This window comes from Heterocephalus glaber, unplaced genomic scaffold (genome assembly GCF_053883595.1).
Source record: "Heterocephalus glaber isolate CG9 unplaced genomic scaffold, H.glaber_assembly_v1.0 deba00001606, whole genome shotgun sequence".
In the NCBI taxonomy this organism is placed as follows: domain Eukaryota; kingdom Metazoa; phylum Chordata; class Mammalia; order Rodentia; family Bathyergidae; genus Heterocephalus; species Heterocephalus glaber.
In genome coordinates, this window is record NW_028258377.1 from 42282619 (window position 1) to 42310424 (window position 27806).

Consider the following 27806-nt stretch of genomic DNA (forward strand, 5'->3'; position numbering starts at 1 on the left):
CTGAGTCTGCATAAACTCTTTTCGATCTGGGGCCCATGCCAACTGAGTGCCAGTCAGACAGAGGCCTGCCCACCTCAGAGGGCAGCTGGTGGCCCAGGGCAGCTGCTGAGCCTGAGACACTGGCCCTCACTGTTCAGGTCTGCCTGGGGAAGCTTACATGTCCTGTATAAGACGGGGATCTGCTCCGTGGAGAGTTTGTATTTGCTGCGCACTCCGATGAGCAGTGGGCTGCCTCTCCTGGAGGGAGAAGCAAGCATCGTTAGCCATGCCACCGACACCCCGGGCTGGGTGTCCTCCTAGCACCCGAGGTGGAGTCCCAGAATCCAGCCCTATCCCTGGAGCAGAGAATTGTTTGGGTCCCATAGGGTGGACACCCTGACCACAGATGTTCCAAGGCTCGGTCAGGGACCTCAGGCCAGCATGTGATGCAGCTCACGAACACTGTGTCACCCACCTGCCCCACAGCCTGCGGACCCGTTCCCAGCTTAGCAGGACTCGCGACTCCTGCAGCTCACGAATCCCCACAGGTGACTCACCCCACCCCCGGGTGGGTTGCAGTGGCTGGGTGCTTACATCAGAACAAACTCTGACAGTGTAAGGAGCACAGGGTCTCCGCTCCACCTTCATCAGCCCTGCTCTGCAAAAGCAGGTGCGCTCGATGCCCAGGAGCAGCCGAAGACTCCCATTTGTGTCCCCTTTCACCCAGCTCAGGTGTCCTCTCGCTTCCTGGGCCCCCAGCTAGGGACTTCTGAGTGTTCAGCTGGCGCCTCCAGACTCAACCCAATACAGATTGAAAGTATTTGGAAAAAATGCCTTGGTATTGAACACATACAGATTTTGGGGGGTCATTATTCACTAAGCAATAAAGTATAACAACTATTTTTATAACACATTTCGTTAGGATAAGTAATCTAGAAGTGACTTGAAGTGTATGGGAGGATATGTCTAAGTTATATGCATATATTATGCCATTTTATTTTTATGTTTTTCAGGGCAAGTGGTTCATCCTTCCCTTTTTCCTTCTTCCCTTCCATTCTGTCTCCCTCTCCCCCCCTCCCTCTCTCTCTCTCTCTCTCTCTCTCTCTCTCTCTCTCTCTGTGGATTAAAAACAAAACAGAGGGCCTCACACATGCTATCAAGTGCTCCACCACTGAGCTACCTCCCCAGCTCTTTCTAGGTTTTATTTTGAGAACGGGCTCTTGCTAAGTTGCCCAGTCTAGCCTCAAACTATGATTGGCCTGACTCAGTAGCTAGGATTACAGGAAAGCTATACCATTTTTATAAGGGACTTGACCATCCAGGGATTTGATATGTGCAGGAGGACTGATTCCAGGACCCCTGGAGATGCGGATGGAAGACTATTCAGCTTTGTGGGCTACTTAAGGCAATTTCCAGGTGGTTTTCTCTGCCTGAGTGACATTTCATAGATGAAGTTTAGAATCTTTGACCTATACAACACGAACTTGGTCATGAAAGAGACCATGGTTTTCCCCGGGTATGATCTTGGGGGAATTTCTGTAGCTGAGCAAGGGAGAACTCGGGTCTCCTTCCTGCCAGCACCTGGCTCTCTGAGCACAGTGGAAGGGCTTTATGATATTCCCTTCTGATCCACAACTTCTACTAGTGAATGCGTTTACGGTATTATTCCACGAATTTTAATGGCATCTTGCCTTTAAAATCTACTTCTTTGTTCCTCCTTAGAAATTACAACATACAAATAAAATTTATAATGGATGCGCATAAAACGGGAGGATCACTTCTGTAGCTCACATACTCGAGACCTCCGATTCTTAGAATCCAGGAAGGTAAAGTTGCTCCTTTCCCCTGTGGGATATGTTCTAAGACTGCTGGGTGGATACCTAAAACTATGGATAGTGCCAAACCCTATATATCAAAGATTTGCTATACATACATAACATCTATGATGTTTAATTTATAAATCAGGCACATTAATAGACTAACAGTAACTAATAACAATTACAACAATACACTGTAATAATAAATGCTATTTTAAACTTATAATTGCTTATTTCTGGAATTTCCCACTGAATCTTGCCCGTAGGTAACTGAAATTTTGGAAAGCAAAACTGGGTAAGGGGGACGCCTATAGTTACTAAGGAATGTGAGCTTTTTATCCACCACATGTTAACTTACAGAGACGAGAACAGAGGGCTAGGGTCAGAGCTGAGTGGTAAAGCATGTGCCTAGTGTGCAGAGTTTGATCCCCAGCACCAAAACAAATAAGCAAAAAACTCAAAACACACTAAGACTGTTTTCATAAGACCATTTATAAGAGCTGTATCAGACATTTTAACGCAGTATAATGGGGCAATATTTTACCTCAGGCAATTCCCTACAAATGTAGATCAATGAACTAATGAACAATTGTCCATTAACCTGAATCCAGCCCACATATATGCATTTGGTCTGCTAACCTGACTCAGTGCAGATCCTTAATATTTGCTCAGGTCTAAGAGGCCTTGGTTTCCAGTAGAGTTGATCTGTTTGATCCCTCTTTTGACTTCTTGAAGTATGGTGGAAAGTTCGTAGCATTGATACAGGTGCTGTGAGCACCCTGAATATTTTGGAGTCTTTTATTGTGACTAAAGCAGATCAGAGACAGTTCCAGGTCCACAGAGAACTAGCTCCAACTGCCTTCCCAATAATGCCTGTGAGGAAGTGTATGCTTATCTACTCTTCTTGGCAAATGGCACCCCCAAATCTTATTGCTGTAGATTGAACTCTGTGGTTTCTCGAGACTTTGAGACAAAGAATTCTCCCAAGATATCCAAAAGATTGTCCGGGAGGCTACAGAGCCAATAGTAATAGGCAATTTAGAAAAATAAAGCGATATTGCTTCTTCATGCTGCCTTCTGCAGCCATTTTAAATAGTAATAGCAGATACCGTCATATTTTAAGGAGCCTTCTAAATTTAATAGCAGCCAATCAGTACTTTATAATTCTGTGATAAAATTAGAAGGAATTAAATTCTAAATGTTAAATTAGTTCCAGTCCTAGGAAAAATAAAATCATGCTAAATTCGTATCATTTCCTGCACAGTTACTCTCAGAGTCTTCGAAGGACAGCTTCAGCCTCTGTCTCAGCCTCCCAGGACCTCAGGAGCACTCTCCTTGGCTCCCCTGGGCTTCAGCAGGAAGCCTGCAGCCCAGCATGGCCCTTTAGAGTGGATCCTCCTCCCACGTGTCCACGCCCTACCAGCGTGAAAACTGCAGGGGCCACGTGCACCCCAGCTGTGCCCTGCTGTCCTCCACGCCTGGCCCCGGCAGACATCTGTAGGCACACTCTGAGACCAGAAGTCCCCCAGAGCCCCTCTGCCCTCCACCATCCCCAACACCCCACCGAGTGCTGTCTCATCCTGTAAGACGATGCTCTTGCTGTCTGCCCCTAGGATGGCATCTGCTCCCCCTGGCTCCCGGGGCACAGGCCCTGCCAGCCCCATCACAGATCATCAGAACCCTCTGCCCTTCTCCGTCTTGTCCCCAAGAGCAGAGACCGGGTCAGGTGCCACCAGGTCCCCAGGAACCAGCACACAGTGAGTGCTCAACAAACACTGGATGGAATATGAAATATAACACTGCAGGATGGCACTCAGTCTGCTTCTGTGAATTCAAGCGGTGCTGGGCACCACGGAAGGGAGTAGGACCGAGGGACATGTGGTCTGATCCCAGCTCTCCGGGCTGATTCAGGGATGCCCCTGACATGAAGGTGATGAGACCTTCAAGGACAAGTTCTGAGCCTTCAAGGGCTTTCCAGCACTGAGTCTAAATCTATGTGCACTTTGGTTCTCAGTTCCATGTTCATAATTTTGCCTGCTTTTACATAGAGGGACATCTCCAAAACTGGATACGCTTCAAGCCCCGCAAAACCAGGGTCTGGCCCCACTGTACAGTTTCATTTTTCATTTGAATTTGTTGTCAACATCTAAAAATCTGGAGATCTCTCACAAAAATCCAACTTTCTGGTTTTTTTTTTTTTTTAAAAATTAGGTGCTGTAGTACCACCGGTGACAGAGATGGTGGGGTGCCTTCTCTGGGTTGAGCCACAGTTGTGCCTCAGATCCAGCAAAGCGCCTTCCAGTTAGCCCAAGGGCCTACCCTCCCATCCTGCCTCAAGCCAGGTGATTTCATCTCATGCACTTATTTATTATGGAGATCTCAATGAATCGGCCTCACCTTGTGGCTACCGCTTCTCCTGGGTAGTGCAAGCTCTTGAAAACCAACGCAAACGCGCCTTCCTGGAAGCACAGGAGAGAAGGGTGAAGGGTGCCCATCCTGCACAGAGCAGCTGCTGCAGCCTGCTGCCCGGGCAGTCTCCCGACCCTTCTTCCTGGCAGGTAGTCCTGGGGTCGGTCACTCGGGGCACCAAACGTAGGAGCAGCTTGTGCAGGAAGAGGACAGGAGAGAACAAAACAGAAGCACACTGCAGTGGCAAAGACCAGAACTTGTGAGTTTCATGATGAGCAGCATAAACCTCATGTGTTTGGGGAGACCCACCGGGCCCAGCAGGGATGCCCACCCCTGGAGCCATCTGGAGGCATGGGCGCAACTGAAACTGCTTTCTCCTCCTGGGAGGGGCCGCCTCTTGGACAGTCTCCTCAGTGTGAGGGGACTTTGCTCCCTGGGTCTAGCCCTGTGGGACATCCAGTTTCTCTTGCTCTCTCCCCCAGATCATTCCCTTCAGCATGGAGACGTGCTCTGCTATCTGCTACGTATGCTGTCATAAGCACAATCCTCCCTTGGAGGCCCAACCCTCTCCTGTCTCTGGGCCGTAGGTTTGCACTCTTCTAAAATCAAACAGCTCAACTTTCCCTGCCTGTCTCCCGCAAGGCCCTTGCTGTTGGGTGTCACTGCCCACATCACAGCACTCTCTACTCCACGGGATGTAGCACCCCAAGGGCAGGCATTTTAGGGGGGCCATCGTTCATCCTCAGTCCTTTCATCCTTAGTATTATGTGCAAATTTGCCTGATAAATGCTTATGAAAAATGAAGGAATAAAGGAATGATTTAGGAAAATAGGACCTGTAACTCACCAACTGCTGAATGACTCTCTCGACCAGTGTTGAAAAAGTAATGTCCTCAGTTTCCCTGTTGTCAAACACGTATTTGATCAGCTTGGCGATGGTCTCTGTGTCTGTTTCCGACTCAAACTCGTAGCCTTTGCTTTCCTGGAACATGGGGTTGGACATGAGGTGACAGATCATGGTCACTGCACAATGCTGGCCTGGCCAACCCCTTCTGGTCCCTTCTGATTTGACTTAAGGCGAGAACAAGTACAACTGGGAAGGGACAAAAAGTGTTTGCCAGAATCACACAGCCAAGTGCTTCTGAGTCATCTCAGTATTCCTTGAGATCATTCTTCTTTGGGAACTTGTCCTTGCCAGTAATCTGGATATTGCAAAATACCAGCAGTCAAAATGATAACTTACGTTGGATCAAACTGACCACATCCCGACCGACACCATACAAGCTTTCGATATCCGGAACACTCACCGTCTGACTTCCCACCCGCATTCCAGCTGGTATACGAGTCCCGCGGCCACTTCACTGAAACCAATTCATGCTACTCTGAGTCTCTGACGCTGTAGTCGCCCTTGATAAATGCGAATGCCCTGGCTTCTCCCTAGGCAGGATCTGAGCCGGGAGGCTCAGGGGGCTGAGGCTGATGCTGTGTGACATGGCCGAGGGTGAGTCTCCCTCCGCTGCTGCACTTGGTGCGGAGGGAAATGAGCTGGTTGGGAAGTTTCTGGGGAAATCAAGACCACTCGATCCAGACGTGGCCCAGGGAAATGTCTTACCAGAAATTTCCTCAGATCTTTGTAATTTGTGATGATCCCATTATGGATGACAACAAATTCTGAAAGAAAAGTTTGGTGAAGAGGAAAACGCTGTCAAGAAATGAAGTTCACCTGCCTCGCAAGCGCAAGGTCCCGAGTTCGATCCCCAGTACCAAAACAAACAAACAAACAAACAACAAAAAAACCCAAGAAATGAAGTTCAAGTCAGATGTGAAAGAAAATGATTTGATGGCTTGCAAGCACTCTGGAAACTGACTCCTACAAAGACTTCTGTTAAGCAAGCTTTGTTCACAGTGATCAGGACTGGTATCTGCAATGTCTTTCAGTGACAAGACCACCAGCCTGAACTTGCAGAAAGTTCTTACTGCATTCTACAGGATTTTCAAATATGTCTAGTGAGGGATAAGTAACTCATCATGGCCCAGAAATGACTCCAGTCCTTTCCACCAGGACTTTGACTCAAAGGAGTCACAAACTAATGGCTTGCAGATGTGCTTTATTTGATTCACACTGTATTATAAAAATATTTGAGTTTAACACTTTCTGAGTTTCACTTTAAAATCCTTAGGGGAAACCCCTGAAGTTGTGAGGTCCCTACGCTCCCCAATTTTCCTGTGCTGCTCTCTAGCCGGATGAGCCCGGCAGCCTCTCCCACCCTGGGCCCCCGGGGCACACCCCTTGCTGTGGGGGCTCCCTGCACAGGGGGGACCTCCGTAGACCTGGGAGGCCAGGGGGTGAGGGTTCCTCTGCGTCACCAGCACAATGCCTCAGTAAGTGGCTGAAGAGTGAGGAGCAGGAGGGCAGGCACTACCCGGACTGACAGTGGAGGAGGACAGTAGACCCTTCCCTTCATCCTGGATGGGGGTTCCCTATTCCTCGGGATCTGGTAATTATCCGCGATTGTCTGGATATCAGGTACCAGGTACCTTCAAAAACACTCTATTATTCACTGACCTTTTGTGCTGTGTCTCCAATTCAAATTTTTTCTTCCGCTATTTTTTCTGTTTCACATTTTAAAACTTTTTCTGTTGGTTTTTTCTTTATGTTGGTCACCATAACTTCTGCTTTTTTTTTTTTTTTAAAGAAAATCTGTTGTCGTGCAGTCACACAAAAAAATGAGAGGGCTTGAGTAGGACAGGCCTATGCTTAAAACATTACCATTATGTGTTGAACTATGTATCACACGGTGCCCTGTAAACATGTACAATTTTAGGGTTTTTATGTATCAGTCAAAAAATAAGTTTAAATTTAAGAGAGAGAGAGAGCCCAGTTCCAGCGGGCGTGCTGGTCTGGCCACAGCTCCGTAGAGGTTTTTCTTTTTTTGCTCTTCAGTTTGTTTGTTTGTTTGTCTGTTTGGGGGGCAGTTCATATTTTGGATCTCTTTGACTGACTGTCTCCCTCCCTTTCTCCAGGGTTTTGCTTTTCATCATATCTATTGTGGGATTACTTCTTTACATTATTTTCGTAACTGTCACATTTTTCTTTCATCTTAGACTTATTTATTCCCTAGAGTTCGCATTTTCCTTGCAAAAGCTTTCTTTTCCCATTGTGGGACTGAACCAACAGCTTCACCCCACTGAATGAGGCCCGCAGCCCTGACAAAACGTCTGTGTGATTTTCCCCGCTCTCCAGCGTCACGGAGGAGCCCTTGCTCTTGGCTTTGCTGCTTTTAGTTACTCATCCTGAGTCACAGCAGGAGCCCACACTTGCTCAGAGGGACTTCTTGGAGGCTTTCTGCTCTGAGGCCACAGCAGGAGTTACTGTCTGCACTGAAGTGGGGGTCTCTGGTGGGGCTCACTGTGACCTTAGGGTGGAGGTGGGAGGCCGGAGCTACACTGCAACCTCACAGGGCACATGGTCTTGGCAGTGTTTTCTCAGCCGACACTGCATGACGTGGGGTTTGGCCAAGTCCTCGGCCCCACAGGCTCTGCTGTCCTTATCCTGGCTACAGGATTCTTGCTTAGCTGTGGACGCTGCGTGGTTCAGGACCAAGCCAGGGAAGATCCCCCAGCAAAACCCCCCCGGCCAGATTCGGACCAGGCAGACACCCTGGAATCCCAGGCCCCAGTGCTGCCTGCAGCTGCTCCGTGCGCCTTCTGCTCCCTGAACCAGGCTGGCGAGCCACTTCGAAGTGCCCTGGAGAGAAGCTGCACCACGCTCCCAACCTCGTGTCGGCGTGGGGCACTTGGCCTTCCTGCCCGTGCTGCAGTGTTGCCCTGGGTACCCTGGCCCACAGTGGGTGAAGGAACCAAGCAGGGAGGTTTTGCTCTTCCTGGCATCCCTTCATGAGGAGGAACTGCATGAGCTAAGTGCTGCCAGGAAGCCCTGCAATGAACTACTCTCATGTTTTGATCCTTACTTGAACGTGAAGTGAGGCAAAGGCTTGCACTACACCAGGAGCTGTCTCAGGATGGGGACCCTGGCCGACTCCTGAAATCTTTTTCTCTGGGGCACACCGCGCCCGTCACACCCGCGTATGGGTCTCCAGGGCCTCTACCTGGCCAGGCTTGATCCGAATGGCCCAGCTCACTCTCACCCTCCTGCCTGCCCTTGAAGGAGTTAAAGATGAAATCCTCTCACACCTCACTATGTCCAAACTGTAGGCGGCCTTCGCACCCTGGCCTGAGGGCCCGAAAGAGCTGCCCCTGGGAGCTCCAGGCCTGCTCTTCTCTTCCCCAGGAGAAGGCCAGACGTCATTTAAGGGAACCACAGCATGGAGAGCCATCTGGCAAGTGGCGTGGACCCGTGATCTGAGGCTGACATGAGAGGAAGTTGGCAGAGCTGAGCAGCCCAAAACCCAGCAAAGACTGCCACGAGCAGTGCCCCTTCCCTGCTCTGTGGCCCTGGTCCACTGCCAGTCAGTACTGGACTTGTATGTATAATAATTCTCAATTTTTCAACACAAAGCAAGCTGAGTTGAGGGTGTTGCTGCTGGGAAGTGCTCTGCTCTGGGGCTGGCAGGTGCAGCCCCTCCTCCATTGTAAGCTCTGCGCTGCTGGAGCAGGCACCCAGGACCCTGACCGAGACTAGCAGTGTCACCTGCCCTCACTCAGGACCACTCCCTTTGGGGAAGCAGGTGGGTGTAGGCGGACAAAGAAGGTGCACGCCTTCCCTTTAGATCCCAGGCCTCTCTCGGGGCTGGAGCCCTGGACCCGCAGCCTGCTGCTGTGAGAGGTGGTAGGGTTTTGAGGGGGAAGTTCTTTGCAGCTGAGCTCTCAGAAGGAACCGATGCCCTTCTCAGGGCCCCTGTTAGTTCTGGTGAGAGTGGGCTCCAAGGTGAGGCCACCCCACTCGCTTGGCCCCTCATGCATGCACACAGCCAATTCCCACCTTTCCACCATGCTGGGCCGAAGCCGAGGGGCCCTGATCAGAGAGCACCCAGATGGCCTCACCTGGTCATGAACTGCAAGCTAAATAAGCCTCCTCTCTCTGTGCAGTACCAGCTTTGGGTATTCATTATAGCAGTGGAAAATGGGCTAATACACACCCATAGCCCCTCCCAGGCTGGTTCCAAAGTCCCAGCAGCCCTCCTGGCAGTCTCCTCAGGCTCCTGTGGGCACGAGGAGGTCAGCAGCACCCCAGGGCCAGCTGAATTTGCATCTGACTGAGGCCCAGGGCCAGTGCCAGGGCTTTAGGAGAGGGAATGCCTGGATTATCGTGGGAGGACAGGGCGGGGAGAAGAGGCGGGCATGAAGCCCACTCTGCTCGGAGCATCCCTGACACGTAGGATGAGGCAGGGACACGGACGCAGGCCAGACTACATACCGTTCCCTTTGTCTGAGCGCTGAGGGTGGCTGTTGACAGCACTGGGGACCCCGTGGGTGGCCCAGCGCGTGTGGGCAATGCCAAAGTGCGTCTCAAACTCCACCTTCAAGTCCATACTCTCTTGTTCTAAATGAAAGAAAAATCAGTTCACTGCCTTTTAAAAACGACCATTGACACCAAACTGTTAAGATAAAAGGGTTTCGCTACATCACGGCACATCAGCTATGCCCACAGCAACTCTTCGCCATCGATCCACACGCCCTGCCCAGGGGGTCTGCGCCACACCTGCACTGAAGTTTGCTTAGTTCTAACTCAAGACCAAGTTTACTTCGTTCTTATCAGCATGCAACTCATTTCTTAGCCAGCACAAACTGCCTGTGAAAAGAAAATGCGGCTGGACACGAAGCTCAGTTGGAAGGGTGCTTGCCTAGCACGAATAAGGACCTTGGTCTGATCGTGAGCATCAAAAAAAGAGGGGGGAAAAGCAGAATGAAAGAAAAAGATAGATCACTACTGTAAGTAAAAAAGCAGTATCATTTGCCAGAAAAATTAAAATAAATACATAAAAATTTAAAAAATTTAAAAGTTCTCCATGTGCCACTACCTAAAATAAACCATCCCACACTCGGTGAAATAGTTTTACAATGTGGTTTCATTCAATGTGCTACTCATTCAAGCTTTGACACACTCATATTTTTAGTGGTGAATGCTGTAAGAATAAAAGCTTTCAGGGGGTCCATTCTGTACTGGTTATGCCCACAAAAAGCATTTTCCACCTACTGTAAAGTTCTTCATCCAAAGCCTTCACTTTGCCCTTTTTCTTGACCAGCTGGATGTGTCTTTCTTTGACTTCATGATTATTGCCATCAATGGCCACACCTGTAGTTTAAACATTCATTTCTTTACACTTTAAATCTTTTGTTGAAGTATAATTCATAGACAGCAAAAAGCACTCACCAGTGAGTTTGGAAAGTGTGCACGCTATCCTGACCCACACCCCAGCAAGATGCAGAGTAATCCCATCATCTGTCTTTCCACCCGATTTCCCCACCCTAGAGGGGAACCACTGTCCACATTTGCACCACAACAGACTAGTTCTGCTGGAATGTCACGAAACTGGAACCACAGGGAGCACTTTTCCAGTGGAATGTGCCTCCTGTCTCCCTCAGCACAAGGTACAGCCCACCCTCCACCCCATGCTCCTGCACCCACCGGACAACCGACCACCGAGCAAAGATATTAAAAACACACAAATCCAGCTGCACCTGTACCGAACACATACAATGCTTTTTCTTGTCATTATTCCTTAAATAAAACACTGTAACGACCACTTACATATAGCATGCCCACTGTATTAGGTCTTGTAAGGAATGCAGGGATTTTAAGAAATCAAGTGATGATTTAAAGTGTACAGGAAGATGTGGGCGGGTTTGATTGCGTCGTTTTATGTGGGACCCGAGCGTCTGCTCGTGTTAGCATCTGCAGGGTCCCCGGCACCAGGGGCCCACTGACACTGAGGGCCAGCTCCACTGCCGTGGCAGGCACTGGGTGTAAGTGCTGTCTGTGCAGGGAGGGGTGGGACTGACTCATCTCCGACCTGGGAGGAAACCCAGGTCCCCTCACACACCGGAGTGCACTCTACCACTGAGCTACCTCCCTGGCCCCTGCAATTTTACATATATATTTTCACTTTTCTACTATCCTAACCTCTTCCTAAATATCTTTCTAACTGGCCACACAATTCTCCGCTGGATAGCTGACTCAGGGTCTCCTCCACCACTTACCAACAGGTAACTATTTAACCTGTTTCCCATTTTTAACTAAGCAGCCAGAAGAGAAAAGGAGAGCTAGGTAATTTCATATCCCTAACAGTTCTTAACAGAAAGCAAGTCAGGGAAAAGGCTGAAGGCAGACCAGTAGGGGGCAGGTAGCAGACAAGACATCACAATGCGAAGAGCAGAGGACAAATGCCCTTGACTGAGACTACAGCTCAGTGACGGCGAACCTTTTAGAGACCGAGTGTCCAAACTGCAACCCAAAACCTACATAGTTTACTGCAAAGTGCCAACCCTGCAATTAAACCTGAATACTGAAGATTTAGTTTAGAAAAAACAACGCGTAGGGGCGGGGATTTAGCTCAGTGGTTCTGCCGCCTGCCTTGAAAGCATAAGGTCCCGAGTTCAATCCCCGGTACCAAAAAAAAGAAGAAAAAACAACACGTACGTTAACATCTTTTGTCTTAAAATAAAAGAGCTTTCAATGATAAAAACAGCTTCGTATTGAAAGGTAAAAGTTTGCATTCGGTGTGCTTTTGCACAAGTAACGTGATCTTTGCTGTTGTGTGTGTGCTGGTACTGTGTCAAACCCTGGATCACACTTCCTTAGTCTGAGAGCAACACATGCAGCGCTCGGGCCATCTGTTAGTCGCCTGTGCACAGCCCCAGAGTGCGCTGTTATCTGATGCTCGGTCCCTGGGATGAGCGAGGCTGGGGCGACTTGGCCGGCGTGCAAGGAAGGGCTCTGTGCTACTGCGGCACACGTGCCACAGGTTCGCCAGCACTGCTGTCGCCTTGGTGATAGGTGTGGTGGCCAAGCCCGAGGATCCAAGCACACTTCTCCTGGCTGACCGTGAAGGACTGCCACAGTTGTGGCTTCTCTCAAAATAGATTTCCTGAAACCTAGGTAATTATCCTGTGATTAGCTATACCGGAGAACAAGAACTGTTACTGGAAAACACAATGTGGAGTATTTTTCACAGAGGTTTTAAAACTTTTATTTCTTCTTTTCTATAGTTTTCTGCACTTTTCTATAGTCTTCAAATATCTTTAATGAACAACTGCTATTTTTATATTGAAAAGAAACATTAAGAACTACCAGAAAAAAGGCCCAGGTTGTGAGAAGTGCCACCACGAAGAAAATGGGTGAGAGAAGAAGAGGCCACGTGACGTCCACACAATGCCCGCGACCACCAGGTCACCTGTGGCACCTACCTGCCGAGTCATAGCCTCTGTACTCAAGACGCTGCAGGCCCTTGATGAGCGTCTCAAAAATCTCCCTCCTTGTCCGGGGGACTCTGTAGTTCATGTAAGCGAAAATTCCTGTTGAAAGAGGAAAAAATATGTGACGTTAAGAAAACACTCAGATTGCATTTAGAGCAAAATACTTCTCAGGAAACAGACAAGGTGGCATCTCAGGAGGGCTCCAGGGCTCCCTGCAGAGGAGAACGCCGCCCTGCCTGGGATCACTGAAGAAGAATGACGCTCCCTGCCTGCTCCGGACACGTGTTTACTCAGCTGCCCCAGGAACAAAGCTCTCCCGAACTGTGTTCCACCTCTTAGCCTTGCAACCCCACTACAGAGAATGCACCCTCTGGATGCACTTGCAAGAAGATACTTTCAGTGTGGGACAGTCTGCAAAGGTTAGCAGAGGAACCTAACTGCCTAGGCACATTCTGAAGTGCCACCTCCGCTTTGACTGTCACAGAAGACGCCTGGGGAGTCACGAGGAGGTCCGCAGGCCCCTGTGGCAAGGAGGGACAGGAGCTTTGCTTCTGCCTTCCACTCGATGGCGCGGCTTGGGTGTGAGTGTAAGTAAACACCACTGTAATAACAGCAGGAACAAATCTACCTCAGGTTCCCCCGGCCCCTGGAGAACCCTTATTGCAAGGTAGGTAGCAAGGCAGGAAGATTTGATCTGGCTTCATTTTCTGTATTTATATTTCAAAATAGTATTTTTCCAAATAGTGACCGACAGCCATCATGCCGTTTCTGTCTTTCCAAAGTCCTCCACTGTCTGTTTGCAACTATGGACCCTTGATCTAGTCTCTCCTGCTCTGCTAATGCCCCGTCCACCCTCCCTCCCTCTGTCCTTTCCTCCTCTTTGTCCCCACTTGGGAACACCTGCCCACTTCAAAGCTCAGTCGCAAGCCCACCTCCCAGAAGGGGTTTTCTTGGCTCCCAACAGGAGTGGGCTGTGTGTGTTCCCCTGACGAGCGCACCACGGTGGATGTGGGCCGCCCCGCAAAGGGCTTCGTCCCAACAAGAGGTGGGACAAGGTGGAAGGTGGAAGGTGGAAGGTGGTGCGGTGACAAGGCTGCACCCTCCGGGCTCAGGTGGTGCTGTCCCCGGTGTGGGCCTCACCGGGCCGCATCAGTCCTCAGGAAAGTGGGCTGTTATGGAATGAGGCCACCCCCACGCGTGGCAGCCGTGTCCCTTCGTGCCTCTTTGCCACACTGTCGAGCAGCCAGGGGCCCTCGTCAGAACCCTGCACCATGCCGTCGGGTCCTTCCAGCCCCCAGAGTCGTGAGCCAAGTCAACACTTAGGAAGTACCCACAACAGACTAAGAGAAGGGCACAGGCTGGCACTTACATCTTTATACTCTTCTCTGTCTTGGCACACGGTCATTCAACACCTGTGTGGAACAGAGTAACTACACATCTGTATTCCGGGAGGAAAGCGCTAGTGCAGAAAGAGGCTCCTGGGGTGCAGGCATGTTCACAGGAACTGCCAAGTGCACGCAGGACGCTGTAACGGCTACGCAGAGAGGACAAGCTATAAACCACAGAAGTTTACTCTGCACTGTTGGAGACGCTGAGGAGTTCAAGGCCAGGGTGCTGGCAAACTCAGGGTCTGCTGAGGGCCGGGTCTGCAGAGAGCCGCGTTCTCTGCTTCCCTGGTAGAAGGATCAGGTCCCGCCCTGCGGGTCTTTCCTAAAGGCCGTGATTCCATTCCCGAGTGTCCTGCCCCCGTGACCTGACACTTCCAAAGGCTCCACCTCCCAATACCAACCCTAGGAGTGAGGTTCCAACATACTAACCTTAGGGGACACAGACACTCAGGTCACAGTGGTAAACAGTCTTTTCAGCAGTCAGCAGTTACTGAAAGCATACCACGTGCCAGGCCCTGGGCACAGGGCCCACCACAGCCATCACCCAAAGCCTTCAGCATGGCGCTGCCCCTCTTTCTTCTTCACTTCTGGGACAGAAGCCCGGGACTCATCCTGAGCGGAGAGTGGACCGAGGAGCCCTGGCTGCAGGGCATAAAGGCTCTAACCACTGGGCAACGCTGCCCCAGGGTGAGCATCATGTGGGTCAAAGATTTATTTCCCCAATTACATTCTGCTGGGGCGAGAAGAAGATCTGACCAGGATTAAACTTTTTCCAAGGACGACCCTCAACAGAGAACAGCCTGCCCAAGGATAACAAGAGCCGACCACCACCACATACTACCCCACCTGTAATGTCCCCAGCCTGAAGCAGCTCAGAGTCAGGTCCTTAAGTCTGAATGGCCAAGCTCCAGAGAATGAATGTTATATTGGATCCCATCGTACCAAGGCTTCCTTTACTGAAAGTCACCTACACACACTTGGTGGGAAAGTAGGCCACCAAATTAAACAGTACTGGAACTATATATAGCATTCTTACACAATGCACATCATTGTACACGGGATAATTTGCACATACATAGTTCAGATATAAAACTATGCGCACGGTGCTTTCTGAGCAGTTACAGGTGTTCTTCTTTTAAAAATGGCTGACGGCAATTCTGACAGTAAGCTACTTTTGTCTTCCTCGAGGCCAGGTGAAAGCCTGTGCAGTGTGGACCCCTCACCAGGCGGAGGTGCCGGCCTATAGCAGGCACTCACACTGCAGGACCCACACTTCCGACCAAAAAGGCATCTTAGATGCATTTTGTCCGTCACTTTACTTATTTCTTAAAAAGTTACCTTTCACTATCAGCATTAAAACCTGTTCACAGCTCTCTTGAGCTATAAAAGCACCACATTATCTCATTTAAAGTACACAATTCAAGCTGGGGATTTAGCTCAGTGGTTCTGCTGCCTACCTCGCAAGCACAAGGACCCGAGTTCGATCCCCGGTACAAATAAATAAATAAATAAAAAATAAATAAAGCATAAAATTCAATGGTTTTTAGTCTATTTACAGATGTGTGAAGCCATCACCAAAATCTATGTTTAGCTGAAATCTGGCAGTGAGAAATTTTCCTGGGTGATATACCCAAGTTACAGTAAATAATAAATAATAAAATAAATAATAAAAGATCATCTAGCTACGGCAGACAGTTATGAGAAGGATGAAACAACTCAATATAATTGTCCTTGCTTCCCAAACTTTGCTTTGTTTTGGGGACACTGGGGATTGAACCAAGGGCTTTTGCATTGAGCTACATCCCCAGCCCTTTTATGTCTACTTTTTAAAATTTTGAGACAGGGTCTTGCTAAGTCATTGGCTTGCCTGGGCTGAGTGTCCTCCTGCTTCAGCCTGGCAGAATGCTGGGATTACAGGAGTACACTACCAAGCCAGACTGAAGAGGTTTTAAATCTGAATTGTTTTCGTTAGCAGCCTCAGCAGTTTAGCTCTCCAGATCTCTTCTGCAAGTCCTTGTGCCCCAGCTACACTGCCCTTCTGACCACGTCTGGGACACGGTTCTGCTGGCCTGTGGGACCCACAATGGCCCTGCGGGAGGAGCAGAGGGGCAGCCAGCCCTGGAGGGTGGAGCTTTGAAGGGTCTCTGTCCTCAGGCAGAGCAGGAGGCCTGGTGGCCACTGGGCACCGTCTAGGAGCTGACTGCAGAGAGAAAGCTGCCAGCAAGGGCTTTGCGCAAGAAGGCACACATTGAGTTTTCAACATGAAATTTCTTTCCATAACGAAGCACTGCCTCTTTCCTAAAGCAGCTCATCCTCTTGGCTGGATTCTCTCTGCACTCAGCTGAGGCAGGTGAAGCAGCACTTAGGTTAATTATTATGAACAGTTCTTATTATTTGACAAGGATACAATAAAGCTGCTTCCCAGGAATTTCTCTCATCACAATTCCCTTTTGAATCCCTTCCATCCCTAAGTAAAAGCAACAACGAGAATCCTGTTTTTTTTAACCTAGGAGATCATAGTTTGATGATAAGTGATGGTTTAAATTCAGGCCTCCTCTTTGGAAAGCAATTTGGCAATCTCTTAAAATTAAAAGTGTACACATGTTTCCAGAGCTCTTGTACTTCCGGACATGGGTCCCACAGCCACCTGCGCAGAGGTGCAAGTGTGGGCTCGAAAGCACAGCTTCTTGGGGTCCTCTGTGGCCACCAAAGGTTGCGGACATGTCTGGGCGAGCTAAGTACCCAGAGCCATTGGGCCAGCGGCCCCCGCGAGGCGCAGTGAGGTGTGCAGATCGAAGCTGAGTCAGGTGAGACAGCGGCTTGCAGCACAGTGCAGGGAGAGCCCAGAATCCACCGGGATCGGACCCCGGACCCCTGCAGAAAGTCCAAAGCTGTTTCCACTCCTTTTATAAACTGGCCTGGGATGTGCGTGCAACCTGCACACAGCCTCCTGTGTATTCTCTCTCTCTCTCTCTCTTCCTTCCTTTCTTTCTCCTTCCTTCCTTCTTTGGTGTTGGGGATTTAACCAAGGCTCTTGTGCATGCTAGGAAAGTGCTCCATTGACCTACAGCTCCAGCTCTTTCTGACACACACTTACTGTATGCAATACTCAATACCACGGCTACACACTGCTTCATTCAAATTCAAATTCTGCTTTCTGGAACTTGCTGGAATTTTTCCCCAGAATGTTTTCCACCCAGAACTGGTTAGATCTGTGAGTCAAAAATATCTGAGAAAAAGCTTGCGTCTTGTCCTGAATCCATACAGACCTCCCCTTGGCACGACTGCCTAAACAACACAGTATAAAAATGACTGGCACGGCATTTACATGGCATTAGGTATGGTCAGGAATCTAGAGATGACTACAGTATACCATGGGATGTGTGTGGGTTCCATGCAAACTCTATGCCATTTTACACAGGGAACGTGAGCATCCATGGATTTTGATATCCATGGGGGTCCCGGAACGAACCCTCCCTGACACCAGGGGACACTTGTATTTCTCAAAGGGCACCCAAGCCTCAGGGAGCAGTTGTCATCTGAGAAGTGGCTACTGGTTGTGGGGCAGAAACTTCCTTTTCCCGTTGTATGTATATCTGTATGCTTGAGCTATTTCACAACGTTTCACTCTATGAATCAGACACTGGTAAATACATGAGTTATCTAGATGACTAGAAAGGAATGACCTCACTCCATCAGAACGATGACATCCTAGCCAAGACACGAGGGTTGACAAGGACGAACTCTGTGGACAGCGGCAAATGCAACAGAGCCTTGGCTCAACCTGACTTCCGGTGTGGACAGCCAGTCCCCTGAGGGGCCCGAGGGCCTGCAGGGACAGGAGCAGTCACACTGAGGCCCTGGGACATCCGGCCACACCTCTGTAGGCTCTGCTTTCCCAGGTTGTTCCAGCCCTCTAATCAGGCCTGCTGGGCCACAGCGCTGAGCTCCCCGCGGCCGGGCCCTGGCCCAGCCCTCCTGCCGCCACCTCTTGAGCCCAGGCAGCTAAGGACCTCACCGTGGCCCCCATGCCCTGCACCTGCAGGAGTAGCCACAGAGGGCAGAAAGACCACGTGTGCACACGTCCCCACCCGGCCGGGGAAGAACCTCAAGGTCTTCCACCTAGGCGGCCTCCGTCCTCCCTCGGCCACTCCTGGCTCTATGACAGCAAGGTGTGCAGTGTGGTGGCCGATGTCTGGGGCCAGGGCCAGATACCAGTTCCAAGCCCACCGGTCCTGTGTGCTTTGTAGCCCTCGGCAGGTCACTGGACGCCGGTAACAAATTTTTCTTATTGGTCAAACAGGGGATGGCAGCCTCTACTCACTAGGCAGTTGCGACAATTCAGAGTGCTGTGTCTTCTTAAGCACACAGCACAGTGCCTGCCACGTAGCAAGTTCCTACTCCTAGGGTGCTGTTGGCCCAAATGCAGTGTGCACCTGCGGTACATGGCCAGATTGGAGAAATTATCACTCGGTTAGGCCAAGGGGAACGAGTACCACCTCGCTGTTGTTTCTTCTTGGACTTCCACGTTGGGGAAATAGTGGTTAAGCCTAATGTGTGATTCGGCTGTGGCTTGAGCAGGATTTAATTCATCCTTTAAACAGTTCTCTCTCAAGGGCCTTGTTCCCGTGCTGGGAGCTCCAAGGTGCAGAGTGGACCTCACAGATCGGGAGCCCTTGGGCTCTGCTGCAGGGAGAAGGACCTCCTGTTGGGTCAGGGGCAGGCAGCCCAGGGCTGGCTTTTTACACAGATGGTTTCCACTCATTCTGCAGGTTTCAGCTGACAGGTCACCCATGAAATCACTGCAGTCCCCCGCGCAGTCTCTGGTGGCCACATCGCCCTGTCAATTCCCACGCAGCACTTGCTCCCTTGCCCCTCTGCTTACTGTCATCTGCATGAGGGTGGGGGACTGCACCTTTCTCTGCATCTTCAGCACCCTTCCCCAGCATATGTGAGTTGCTAAATATGTAGTTGCTGAATGAAAGAGTGAGTAAACGAATGGATGGGGAGGCAAAGACAAGTGGCCCTGAAGCTGGGCCTGAGATGAGCAGATGTTTGAAGAACCCTTGGCAGATCTTGTTGCTTCAACTCATGTGGAGCAAAGAGGCTGGAGAGGTGGGCACTGCTGAGCCAGGGCACAGCCAGCGTTCAGGGTTAACTGCTGGGCCCTCAAACGCAGAGCTCCATGCCCAAGCCGCTCCCACGCAGGCCTGCACACACTCTGCTGACCCCGAGGCAGGGCAGCCTTCTGCACACACTCGGGAAGGGCCCAGAACCCTGCTGGCTGGCGGCAGCACAGGCCACGACCACCACCATTACCGAGAGCTCCAAGTGGCAATCCTCGCTCGCCTGACCCTCACAACGCCCTCAGACGAGAGTTCCATTCTCACGAGTGGGTGGAGCATCTGAGGCTCTAGGGCTGAACTCCTCAGGACTTCACGGCCGGCTCCTGACTGCAAGCTGGGCTCACCTACCTGTCAGCAGGCTCCCACCCAAGGCATGAGAAATCACTCCAGCAGAGGCCTCGGCCTGCGGGTAGATGCCTGCCCAGTGCTGGACGCTCAGAGCTCAGAGCTTCCTTGGCATGCACCCCTCTGCCCTGAGAGCCCCCTCAGGACGCCCCACCTCAGGACGTCCCACCTCAGGACACCCCTGCTTCCGACTCCAGCCCTCCCCACCAGGCCCCAAGGACCACAGCAAAGCAGGCTCCAACTGCATTCCTCCTCTCTTCCTAACCCTGTGCCACAGCTGCCCCTCGGCCTGGTGTCAACCCCTCCTCCCATTCAGTCTGCACCGCCCTTACCCCCATCCTTCTGAAGGATCTGACCTCCCGGTTCCACTGCTGTGGGATGCCCTGAGCTACGCACAGTCATGCGTGGGGCTCACAGTTCTAAGACCCTGCAGTGAAAATAGTCGTTCTCTTCTGAACACTTTTCCTTTTATCCATCCTTTTCAAATACTCATCACCTCTACCTCTACTTCTCACCATTTACTGGCTCCGCTCCACAGATTGATTAGATTTTTTAAAAGCCAAGATGATGGGGCTTTGATGACACTAGACTACTTTAGGGGACAGTCCTCCATTCCTGAGCCTCTCAGTCTTTCCCATGAGGTCAGGAAGGAAGGCTTCGAGGGGCGCTATGCTTTTGTTAACACCTTTTCTCACACATGGAAGTCCTGTGCAGCCCATAGAGGGCAGGCTCCGGGGCCAGAGCAGGTGAGAGCAGTTTCACCTAGTGAGTGAAACGACCAGGGATGCAGGAGTGGTAGGAACGCGGCATGGCAGAGGCTGGATACTGGCTGGGGTAGACATGCAGGCTTTGGGGCTCCTGGGAAACCCTCAGAATCTTTGACAGCAGGACAGCAAGAAGGCCGTGAGCACGGAGAAGTTAAGTGGGAAGCCTGAGAAGTAGAATACACGAGACTTTTTAAAGAAGAGGCGCACCTTGCAATCCCTGCACAGCCAGCCCTGAGCCATGTAACACTCCCTGTGCGAAACAGAGCCCAGTGGCTCCGAGAGCTGCCTGGAGGGCCCAGCTCAGCCAACACACCCGCCCTGTGCCTACCTCCTCCGCCCGGCACCCAGAGCTACAGACAGCTTTTTAGGGCTCCATCTTAAAACTAACGGGTGAAGGGAGTGAGGAAATGTTATGGAGTGACAGAAACAGGCAAACTCGGAGGGCCTCCTGAGGAGCCCTGCGAGGGGCTGTGGCCCGATGGCCTCACCTCGCCGGGGGGCCTGGGGCTTCAGCAGTCTGTGCCAGGCTGGAGAGACCACCCAGGAACTCAGGATCAAAGGTCCCAGAGGGCCCTGAAACTCAGGGCTCACCCAGACGACCGAGGACAAAACGGCCAGCTCGCGGAGGGAGCTCCCCGGAGGCCTGGCAAGGAAGAGCAATCAAGAGCCCTGAGCCCCGAGGGCCTTCTCCGCCTGGACTGCTGGGGTGGAGGGGACCGGCAGCTCGGGCCGGGGGAGGAGGGAGGCTAGCTCACAGCGGGCAGGCTGCGGCCCACATTCCGGTTTCATTAGGGCTGCCTTGCAGACTCTCTCCTCACTCTGGCTTCCCAGCGAACACGCGGCCACGGCTGTGAGAGGAGCCCCTCGGCGGGCGGCGGGCGGCGGGCGGCCCCGCTCCGCGTCTGTGCCCTCCCAGCAGGGCCGGGCGCTCCCACACTGAGGCTCTCTTTCCACCAAATGCGCTGCTTCTCGGAACAGAAGGGGCTGACCTTTTACCGTGTGAACCCGGTGTAGATTAGTTGGTACTCTGAGTCCTCAACTGGATCACCCTCTACCCGAGCAGGAAATCACGGCCCCAAGGAACGCTCAGAAAATCCCCGCGCACGTGTGCATGTGCGCGTGCGTGCTGGGAAGAGCGGGCCGGCTTACTCTCCCGGTGAGGCCCCCGGGAATGGGGAGGCACCGGCCGAGGGCTGCAGAGCACGTGGCCTCTCCTGCACGCTCCTCACTCTCCTAGGCCGGGAAAGGCTGCTGGGCGGCGGATGAAGTGGAATGACAATTCCTGGTGGCTCACGAAGAAACCAGAGTAAACGTGGCCGTGCCTTGAAGCAAGCGGCCCACAGCCAGGCTCCCAGAGCAAGGCAGAGAGGCCTGGCGCCCGGTGCAGGAGACCCGAGGGGCCATGGCCCAGGTCAGGGGGCGCCTCGGCTCCGCCACTCCTTCCCTGGCCGGGGCCTCCTTGAGACTCCTGCGTTAAAGTCCCTGACAGATAAACCCACCAGGAAACAGCGGACTCTGCTTCCTGCAGCAAACACGGTCAAGGCGTTTCTGTTTTTAAAAGAAAAGTTCCTGATCTCCATGTTATTTTAGGATTTCACAAAAATGAAGCAGGAAGTGCCATATACTCTTCGTTTTATTAAAAGAAAACTAAACTTTTAAGAAAAAAAAGAAAGCTTTGTTAAACTGCCAAAATTTGGCTGTAAAAGAAGCCCCAACTTTTTTCAGCAGGAACTGTTTCCTTTGAAAATTAAAGGCAGATAATCAGACTAAACTACTTAACTGAGATTGTGAATTCATCTAGAATTTTCTCCCAAATTGTGTGTAACCTCAAGTTAATTTCTCTTACAAGCTATTTTTGCTAAATAAAAAAAGTTTCTCCATTTAAAATCAGTGTTAACTAGGTCCTGCCATATCATAAAATTTCCAGAAGTTCCTACGAATATGGGAAACCCCCGACAGATAAAAGTGGCCAATGGAGGAGCATATCATAGCTGGAAGGAGGGGGGCGGCCAGCACCGAGGCGCCCCTGACCAGCAGGCTGCTAAGGGCAATCCCTCCATCCCAGGGCGCGAACCTCACTCTGCAGGAGGCAGCTGTGTGCCGCAGGAGCTGCTGGTCGCAGCCTCTGGGAACCAACTGTGTACTGTTCAAAACCCCACATTTAGGCCTCACACTGACAACCTGAAACCAGCACGGCGAGAGTGCTGGCACCACAGCAATCGGCAAAGCAGGCGGAGAGCCCACTACTCAGCACACCACCGGGGAGGAGACTTCACCTGGGCGAGGCTGCGGGGCGTGGGGAGAGAACAAGCCAAGCGCCCTGTGGCCATTCATCACGCACTTACCTTGAGTCGGTCAAGAAATACCAGCAGGTCAGGGGCCGTGCCGGTGTGCCTGTGGGTGACTGACACGCAGGCCAACAAATCGGGTGGGGAAGATCCACGCTGGATGTGAGTGGGCCTGACCAGCAGGCTTGCGGCTGGGCCGGTACGGGGAACAGGGGAAAGAAGGACGCACGCTGGTTTTGGAAGAGCTCTGCCATCGCCTTTGGACATCGCCTCCAGTTTCTTCAGACTCTAACGCAGGCGTGCACTGGCAACTCTCCAGGGAGCTTCCAGACCCTCGACCTGGGACTGACGCTGCCCCCCCCCTTGTTCTTCGGCTCCCATCTCCTTGGGCTGAGCAGTTCCTGGATCCTCTGATCCTCCGGTGTGCCGATGGCCACTGAGGACTCTCTTGCCTCTGACCACAGGGACAGCCACTACGGACACTCCCCGAGCTGATCCTGCTAGCCTCCCTGGTTAATCCTCTTGAGTAACTATACTCATGCTGTCTGGTGCTGCTCTCTGGAGAACCCTAGCTACCGTGCACCCAGGTCCCAGAGTCTGTATCCTCAACTCTTATCCTCACAGGAGATGACACTTCCCTCCAAGGGAGAGAGGACGTCATATTTGATGAGATTTGGAGAGGTGGAAGAAGGAGGGGAAACATAAGCCCTCATCTGAGCCATTTAATCTCCCTGGGTTGCCATTTCCCAAGCTGTCACAGTATAGGAGCTCTATCCCAGCTGAGACAAAAGGCAAGTCCACACTAAGTCCTCGATGAGCTCGCTCAAACGACTACTATGCAAGTCGACAGACTGTGCACGTGCACACTCGTGTGTGTGTATTGGTATGCACACGTGTGTCTCTGGCCTCTTGGTTCTAAGAGAAAAACCTTGCTTCTTGCAAAGAAATGATGAACAGAAGAATATGGTACACACAAGGAGGGCAAGATCCGGGAATGGCATGGCCCTGTGACACAGCAGCTGAATCCTAAAGAAACTGTAGTCTGTCTGAGCCTCCTGGGCCTGTGGCACAGTGCCAGTGAAGGAGGGTAATATGGTTTAGGTCTAGAATGTCCCCCCAGCACCTCATGTGTTCGGGGGTCTTCTGGAAGGTGACTGGACCATTGAGGTGCTGTGCTCATCAGTGCATTAGTCCCCTGAGGGGTTCACAGCCGAGGGTGCTATTAGAAGGTGGGGCCTGGTCGGAAGAGGTGGGTCACTGCACATGACTTGGGAGGGCTCTTCCTTCCTTCCCCTCTTTCTGCTTCCTGGCTGCCACGAGATGAGCAGCTCTCCTCTGCCATGTCTTCCACCATCTGCTTCTGACTTGGTGCCTGCTGACTGTGGCTCTCCCCTCCTTTAAGTTGTGGGTATTGGGTTACTGTGCCCCAGAAATGGGAAAGTGACTAAGACACAGGGGTGTGCAGTTCAGGCCTACAGTCACCTTCTCACTGGGGTGGGTATGCGTGGGAGGGGATGCTGGTGGACTTTTGCCTGAGATGCTCAAGGCCAAGACTCATGCGTCCGGGATTCACAACACTAGACTATTTGGGAGGAAGGAACACGAAAGTCACAATCCAACTGCAGGAGAACCCTCAAAGATATCAGGTTCTTATCCCCAGAATCCGTAACGGCTGCCTTTTGTGAGAAAAGGTCATTCTAGATGAGAGTAAATTAAGGACCCTAAACTGTGAGATTATCCTGGATAATCTGAAAACCCTAAAAACAACCAAACTGCTAAAACAAGTGTCCTTCAGGAAGGAGGCACAGGAGATCTGATAAGGGAAGGAGGCACTGTGCCCACGGAGCAGAGGCTGAAGAGTGCAGCACCTCCAGCCTGGCACGCCGCTACCCTCTCTCTGTACGGGGAGGGAGTGGAGTGGACCTCCACGCACTATTTAATACTGACTAAGGATCTCAGGATGATCCTCAGATTTTTTTCAGGAAAAGTAAAAAAACTCCACTGATGTCAATTCTCCCCACTTTGTAGTTTGGTAACTAATTTTGTTTTTGGCAACTAATTAAAAAATGTTTAAACTATGTTATCAAACAAAAAGGTCTGTCTGCGTGGTGGCCCCAGAGTGCCAGGCTACTGTGGCCTCGCTTCTGTGGCAGATTTACCTTCACTGTTATGGGTCTCTGACTGACCCCCAGCCCCTAATTCACCTGCCCCTTCCTGGAGCGGGGAACACACCTGTGTGAACTATGAAACTGAAGGGCTGGGAGACAGGGCCTCTCCACAGCAGGAAGGGAGGGAGGGAGCAGGGAGTTTAGTAAATTCTCCACTGGGGGACAGTCAACTGAACTCCAGCACCTTTATCAACAAATCCGAACACAGGCCCCTACGAGTCGCTCCAGCTACTCTAACATACTAGAAGTTTCTGAGGTGCATCTGCTCCGACTATGGAGGATCAACTACTGTCAGGTCCGGGGCTTCTGTAGGAAGAGCAGCAAAGACATAATCTGAGCATGGCTGTCAACTGATAAGGAAGGAAGGAGTTTAGTCTTAACCCCTGCAGGACGGCCCAGGAGATCTGATCTTAAGGTTGCTCTGAATGGCAGTGGCAGGCATGGCCCAGGGAAAGGACATAAAACAATTCCTGCTCAAACACGGTGTGCACAGATCTCTCTGGGCCTCAGTTTCCCTCCATGTAAAGTGAAGATGGTAGGTAGGTCTTTCTGGGAACACTGTTACATTTTTTGCTGCATCCTTGTACCAAAAGCACAGTTATTCCACTTTCCTGTAAAACTAGTTCAATTCTCAAAAATTTAGGTGAATTCATTACAAAAGAAAACAACCGTAGAAGGAAAACCAGAATCCTTTGCCATACACACGCAGTCCACGATCCAAAAAACCAGACCAATGTATTCAAGTCTAGCCAGCTGCTGCCACCTGCTCTGAACTGGTGGCAGTTGCCCTGGGGAAAGGTGCTTGGCAGGTGTCAGAGAGGTGTTAGGCACAGTGGCGCTAAGCTGAGACTTTCTCCTGAGAGTCTACGTGAAGAGGAAACAACTTTCCCTAGAGGAAGCTACTTGAGTGACTCCTTGCTGAGAAGCACAGCCACCCCCACCCCACCAGTGAGATCAGGAGCCTGCTCCTCTAGTCCAGTGCACCCTCTTTCATCTGGCTCCCAGGGGCCATCCCCAAGGGCCAAGGCTGATCTCGACCCCTGGACACCCCTGGTGACCTCAAAGCCTTTCCCACACACAGGCAAAGCTGAGCCCCAAAGATGTGAACATACAGGTTGGTTACAACCCAAAGAGATAACACACATGTAGCCCTTTAAGAAGCAGAACAACAACAAAAAAACCTGTGATTTTGAGAGTTTGGAGGCGGTAGAGTCCCTCGAAGCTCAGAAAGACATGGGAGAGAGAGGCAACAAGGAATCGGGATGAAAAGCTGGGGATGTTGGGGCACAGAGGGGTGTTTGAGACCAGGAGCCAAGGGGAGCCTCTTCCAGTTGGAAGGGCCCCTGCGCACATCTGGTGCTCAGGCCCCTAGCGGTAAAGGGCCTTGAAGGCTGCACGGAAGAGCTCAGAAGGGCTTTGAGATCCGGCAAAACTGCCACCTGTGCTAACCTCTGTCCCTAGAAACACCCCAGGGCGGCCTACACATTGTCAGTGATGCTTGGAAGGCCTTGGATTGGCCGAGCCTTCAGGAATTTAAACAGATGCCTGCTCCCCGGGGTGGCTGCCTCTCCTAGTGGCTGCCCACTCCTCGGCCAGTCATTCCTTTTTCCTAGGCGACTGGCCTGCAAAACAAGGCCGGTACAGACCTTGGCCAGGGCTCACAGCTGGCACACCCCGCCCTGCAGCCCTCAGCGAAGTCAGAGAGGCGCCTTTCATTGCTTCAAAAGTCCCACCAGGTTCTCCAGCCACCGGGGACTGGAGTGGGTAACCAAATCCTACTCCGGAGAAAAAAGCACAGTGACCTTTTGTCCCAGCAGAAGTTCCTGGCTCCCCGGGCAGCCGTAGCGGCGGAGGCGGCCCAGCCTGAAGCGTAAGGAACTGCAGATGTGCGCTCAGCGGCCACGCCGCCCCCAGCCCGCAGGGGAACAGGACAGCTCCGGTGGCCCAGGAGTGGACGCCGGAGCCGGCCCGGATCCGTGCCCTGGATCCTCGCCGAGCTCCCGACAGTTACTGAGCGCTGAGAGCTCTTTTCGCACAGAGCCGTCAACGCAGAACCGCGCTTCCCGGACAGGAGCCGTTCCGGCACGCGAGGAGACCGCAGGCCGCGCAGAGCCGGGCGGAGGGCGCAGGTGGGGCCGCCTCCCTCCGTGCGCGCCGCGGGAGGAGGCGCGGGTCGTGCACCGTGCGCCGGCGCGCAGCGAGGCCGACTCGGCTGAGCGGAGGCAGCGCTTCTCGGGGCGCGGGGGGCAGGCCCGGCTCCCACCAGGTGGAGCCTGAGGCTGGGCACCCGCAGTGCCCCGAGACCCCCCACGGGGCCGGGCTGGCGCGGGCAGCCGCACTCACCGCACATCCTGGCTCTGCTCCGGCGCTCCGTGCGCTTCGTGCTCCGTGGCCTCTGGCCCTTATAGCCGCGAGCGCTCCGGAGGGGCGGGGGGAAGGGGCGGGGCCTGCTCCCGCCCGCCCACACCCCGTGGGGCCCCCGGTTGCCGTGGCAACGGCGGGAACCGGGGCCCGGGAGTCCACGCAGCTGGCGAGGGGCGGCTCGGCAGTCCCGACTGCGCCGCCGGGGCGTCGGGCTGGGGCAGCAGGCCGCCTGGGCCCGGATCCCGGTCACCCACTGCCGAGGGTGAAGCCTGGGTAGGCGCGCGCTTCCCCGTGCCTCGGCTTCCCCATCTGTAAAATGGGGATGGTGGTGGAACCCACTTCCTGGTAATGGCTGAGGATTACCACGGCCCTTGTACAGCCCCAAGATACCTGCACCCGCACTCCGCCCTGGTCCCTGCTCTTAACGCGCGCCCTCCGTGCGCCAGGCTCTTTTCGAAGCGCGAAAGAGCAGCACCCAGCAGGATGACCCCGAGCCGCGGCACAGGACCGCGGGGCTCGGCTGGACAGGGGAGGCCCGAGGCTCCCGAACACGGGAAAGCACCTTTCCTCAGACCCAGAGCCCCGGAATTCGAACCCGGGTTTACCTACAGCTAAAGCCGGAGGCAGGGACCCCCAGCTTCGAGCACAGGCAGGGCTCCCCGGGAAGCCTCCCAGGGGAGCTGCACCCCAGACCTGGGGGCGGCAGAGCCGGGCTCCCGCCCAGGTGGCCTGCAGCCCGAGCCCCCGCATGACTCAGGGGCCTGGGTCCCGCCTGGTTCC

At 52.4% G+C, this 27806-nt stretch overlaps 1 protein-coding gene across 4 annotated transcripts in view; it reads right to left on the reverse strand.

Moving 5' to 3' along the window:
* Gfpt2 (glutamine--fructose-6-phosphate transaminase 2) overlaps nucleotides 1-27110 on the reverse strand; it is a 51294-nt gene extending 24184 nt beyond the window's left edge. For 3 of the 4 annotated variants that reach the window (XR_015444885.1, XM_087195006.1, XM_087195008.1), the window contains exons 1-8: nucleotides 27006-27110; nucleotides 12572-12679; nucleotides 10362-10460; nucleotides 9582-9707; nucleotides 5817-5875; nucleotides 5052-5186; nucleotides 4194-4255; nucleotides 158-237 (exon numbers count right to left, since the gene is read on the reverse strand). Coding sequence is in view for 3 of the 4 variants with exons in the window: in XM_087195006.1 (XP_087051132.1) it covers nucleotides 158-237; nucleotides 4194-4255; nucleotides 5052-5186; nucleotides 5817-5875; nucleotides 9582-9707; nucleotides 10362-10460; nucleotides 12572-12679; nucleotides 27006-27012 (676 nt within the window). In the remaining variant the exon portion in view is untranslated. Of the gene's footprint in view, nucleotides 1-157; nucleotides 238-4193; nucleotides 4256-5051; nucleotides 5187-5816; nucleotides 5876-9581; nucleotides 9708-10361; nucleotides 10461-12571; nucleotides 12680-21195; nucleotides 21355-27005 lie in introns of those variants that run through there. The other variant, XM_087195009.1, reaches the window with a different exon arrangement.
* Between the last annotated feature and the right edge of the window lie 696 nt (nucleotides 27111-27806).